The 2,962-nt window shown below is 45.8% G+C and overlaps 1 protein-coding gene across 1 annotated transcript in view; it reads right to left on the bottom strand.

Annotated features, from left to right (window-relative positions):
- Nucleotides 1–2,376, bottom strand: part of LAMB1 (laminin, beta 1) — a gene marked incomplete at its 3' end in the record, with an annotated part of 19,172 nt that extends 16,796 nt beyond the window's left edge. The window contains exons 1-2 of the mRNA XM_009580220.1: nucleotides 2,217–2,376; nucleotides 146–219 (exon numbers count right to left, since the gene is read on the bottom strand). Of these exons, the coding sequence (XP_009578515.1) occupies nucleotides 146–219; nucleotides 2,217–2,376 (234 nt within the window). The remainder of the gene's footprint in view (nucleotides 1–145; nucleotides 220–2,216) is intronic.
- Nucleotides 2,377–2,962: the final 586 nt, after the last annotated feature.

Below are 2,962 nucleotides of genomic sequence, written 5' to 3' on the forward strand. Positions count from 1 at the left end.
TTAATAATGGTTGACAGCTCTAAAAAAATCAGGCAAAACAGCTCAGACAAAGCCCAAATCCCAAATATCAAATAGATGTGAAGGACTACGAGATCTCTTATTTCCTCATGTTTTGGGGTTCGGGGTAAGGCTGTGGCTTCCTTACCTTGAAGGTCATAATGAGATGAGTGAAATGAAACTCGGCCTCCAGGTTCAGCTGGATAGTCACGTTTTCCAGACCTGCAGGGGCAGAGAAAAGAAGTTGTGCAGCAAACAAGGACACCCGCCAGCCTCTACATCTAAATTTTGCTCTTCGCTCCGGTGATGCAAGAACTCTTCTTTGCCACTTGGCTCTGTTGTCGAAAAGGGACACGAGGGTTAGCGCATTACTGAGGTACGGGGGAGACACCAAAGACCTGCTGAATTGCACATGGGATTCCTGTGCATCGTCTGCACCAAACACGTTACACCAAAGCGTGAGCAGGCACTGCCATTATTTTAGACTGCATAACATGGCTAACATCACTAGATGTAGGGTAACGATGGGGACTGCTGTGGGCTGGATCCTGGCACCAAAGCGCCCAGTGGCTGTTACGACTGAGGACGCTGAGCCCAGACCTATGTGGTGACCCCAGGCTGTTCTCACATCTGCAGCCCATCTGGCAGCAACAGAGCCGGGAGCTTCTGCAGCCCTAACACCCCAAATCTCACCGACGGCTGGTGGGAGCCGTTTCCCACCTTTCTTCACTCGCTCTGGACTCTCCTGTCCATCTGGACGCAGGAAGCACTCCTTTACAACCTGGTTTTGAAATACTCCTAAAGCAACTATCACAGACGTGCTTTGCAACCGTGAGGGCTAGCAAAAGGTTTTTCAAACTCTGTTGTATGACTACCTACGGCCAAGGACTCTACACAGAAAGGAAGGAAAACAGTTACAAATATTATTTTGTCATGTGAAAAGACCTCTCAAAACAGCTGGATACTAATTATACTGTATTTAGAAATTTAAAAAAAAAAAATCAAGATTTACAGAGAGGAGAAAGGGTAAGAAAAGAAAATAATAAACCAATAAAGCGCTTAAATTTTTGACCAGCTGTAACTTTATGTGGAGTGTGCAGCAATGGTCCCTTCTGCTGTATGCCTGAATAGAAGAAAACATGAATTGGACAGAAAGAATCATTTGTTTTTTATTGTTGAAGGACATTTTCATGACCTTATGAGCTAAGAACTTTTCTGTGTGAATGCTGCCAAGCCTGTTGCAAAAAACATGAATTATTTGGAACGCTAGAAGAGAGCCGCTGGAGACAAGCGGCTTGCTAGTCTGATCTAAATGGTTAAAAAGGATTTAATGAAAACCTTTCTTTACCGGGCAGCAGAAATGTTACAAATATTACCATCTTATTTTAATATACAGTAAGACAGCTGCTGCCAATGCATTTGCAGAAGCCCCATCCTGTCCAGCTGGCTTTAAGGCTTCAGGGTAGGACTGCTGTTTGAGAAACCTCAATGCCTTTTTTTGTGTAAGAAGGCATGCCAAAAGCATAACCATAAAAGTAAAAAGGGAAGAGGAAGAGTGAATAAAAAAAAGAAAAAAAGCCACCAAACTAACATGCAATTTTTTTTTTTAACTAGCTGGCTTATTTCTGGTGTTCTTTTTGCTGTTTGGCATATGGATGAAGGAATTCAGAGAGCCCAGGAGGGGGAAGGCAGTTTGCAGGGTAGGAGATGTCCCTGGCTTTGCTCTCCCAGGGTAGGAGGGCAGGGAAGCGGGAGGTCTGCAGGTGGGACGGCGGCCCCCGGCTCTGCGCCCAAACCTCCTCCTTCCACACCCTCCCTCCAGCCCAGCGGCACGGGGAAGCCCTGCGGTGCTTCCTTGGCAGCACCGCCCCGGGATAGTTACTCCTGGAAAGCTGCTCCGCTCCCGCTCCCACTGCCCAAGCGTGAGGGAGATCTGGAGCCAGTGTGGGAAACTTTTCTCTTTAGGAAAGGATTCTTGCAAAGTGGTGGGACGGCTCTTTCAGCACTCCCGGAGGGCTGACGGGGGTTCGTTATGGATTAAGGACTGCTCCAGGGCACACAAAAGCAGCCAGTTTTACTCGGCCTTCCTCGAACAGCATGATCCTTCACAGGGCAGTAATCACCAGGCCAGAGATAACAGCAAACCGACAGGTACCCTTAAACAAAAGGAGGGAAAGCAGCTCCCAGCCCTGGAAATGACTCCCGGACAAACCCCGTACCATTTTCCGACTGCCACCAGAGCTTTAGGCGATTTGGATCAAACGTGGTGACCACGTTTTCAATGCGATGACTGTCAGGATTGAGAGTGTCATGGAAGGGATCCTCGGAGTCACATATGAAACATTTTTTGTCCTCCTGAAACAACAAAATAATCAGCATTACTGATTTCACCCTCAGGGCAATAGTTGTTTCCTGCAGATAAGAGTATTTTCCATCCATATCACATTCCACTCATTTTGCCTGCAGGAGTCATCAAAGGTATTTTTTTTGTTGGAACGATAAGTGTATTTACCTTTATGAATTAATGAAAATTGCCAAATGGAAAATATGCCAGGAATTCCATAAACTTTATTTTTAGGGGAAGTATGTTTGCTATCGAAATTGCAGTTTCAGGAAATCTCTTCCAGCACGCATATTCTCCAGCAGAAGTCAGAACCAAAGGCAGCATCTACAGAAAATCGCTGAATTGCTTCTGTACAAATGTACACATGCAAAACTGCGTTTTCAACAACTTGTGTGAAATAACGTCGGCTTTTGGGAGCTAGCTTGGAGATGTAAGTTCTTGGCATTAGGGATACTTCCACCGAGGCTCAATACACGTCAAGGGTCCATCAGTGATTTAGTGATCGGGTCTTTTTGGCGCAGAGTTAACTTTACTCTGAATACAGCTTGTCAAGCTCCTACCTAAACCTTGCATCTTCACCTTCAATTGCAATCCCAAACTATGCACATAAACCCAGTTTGC

Source organism: Fulmarus glacialis, unplaced genomic scaffold (genome assembly GCF_000690835.1).
Source record: "Fulmarus glacialis isolate BGI_N327 unplaced genomic scaffold, ASM69083v1 scaffold19276, whole genome shotgun sequence".
Classification (NCBI taxonomy): domain Eukaryota; kingdom Metazoa; phylum Chordata; class Aves; order Procellariiformes; family Procellariidae; genus Fulmarus; species Fulmarus glacialis.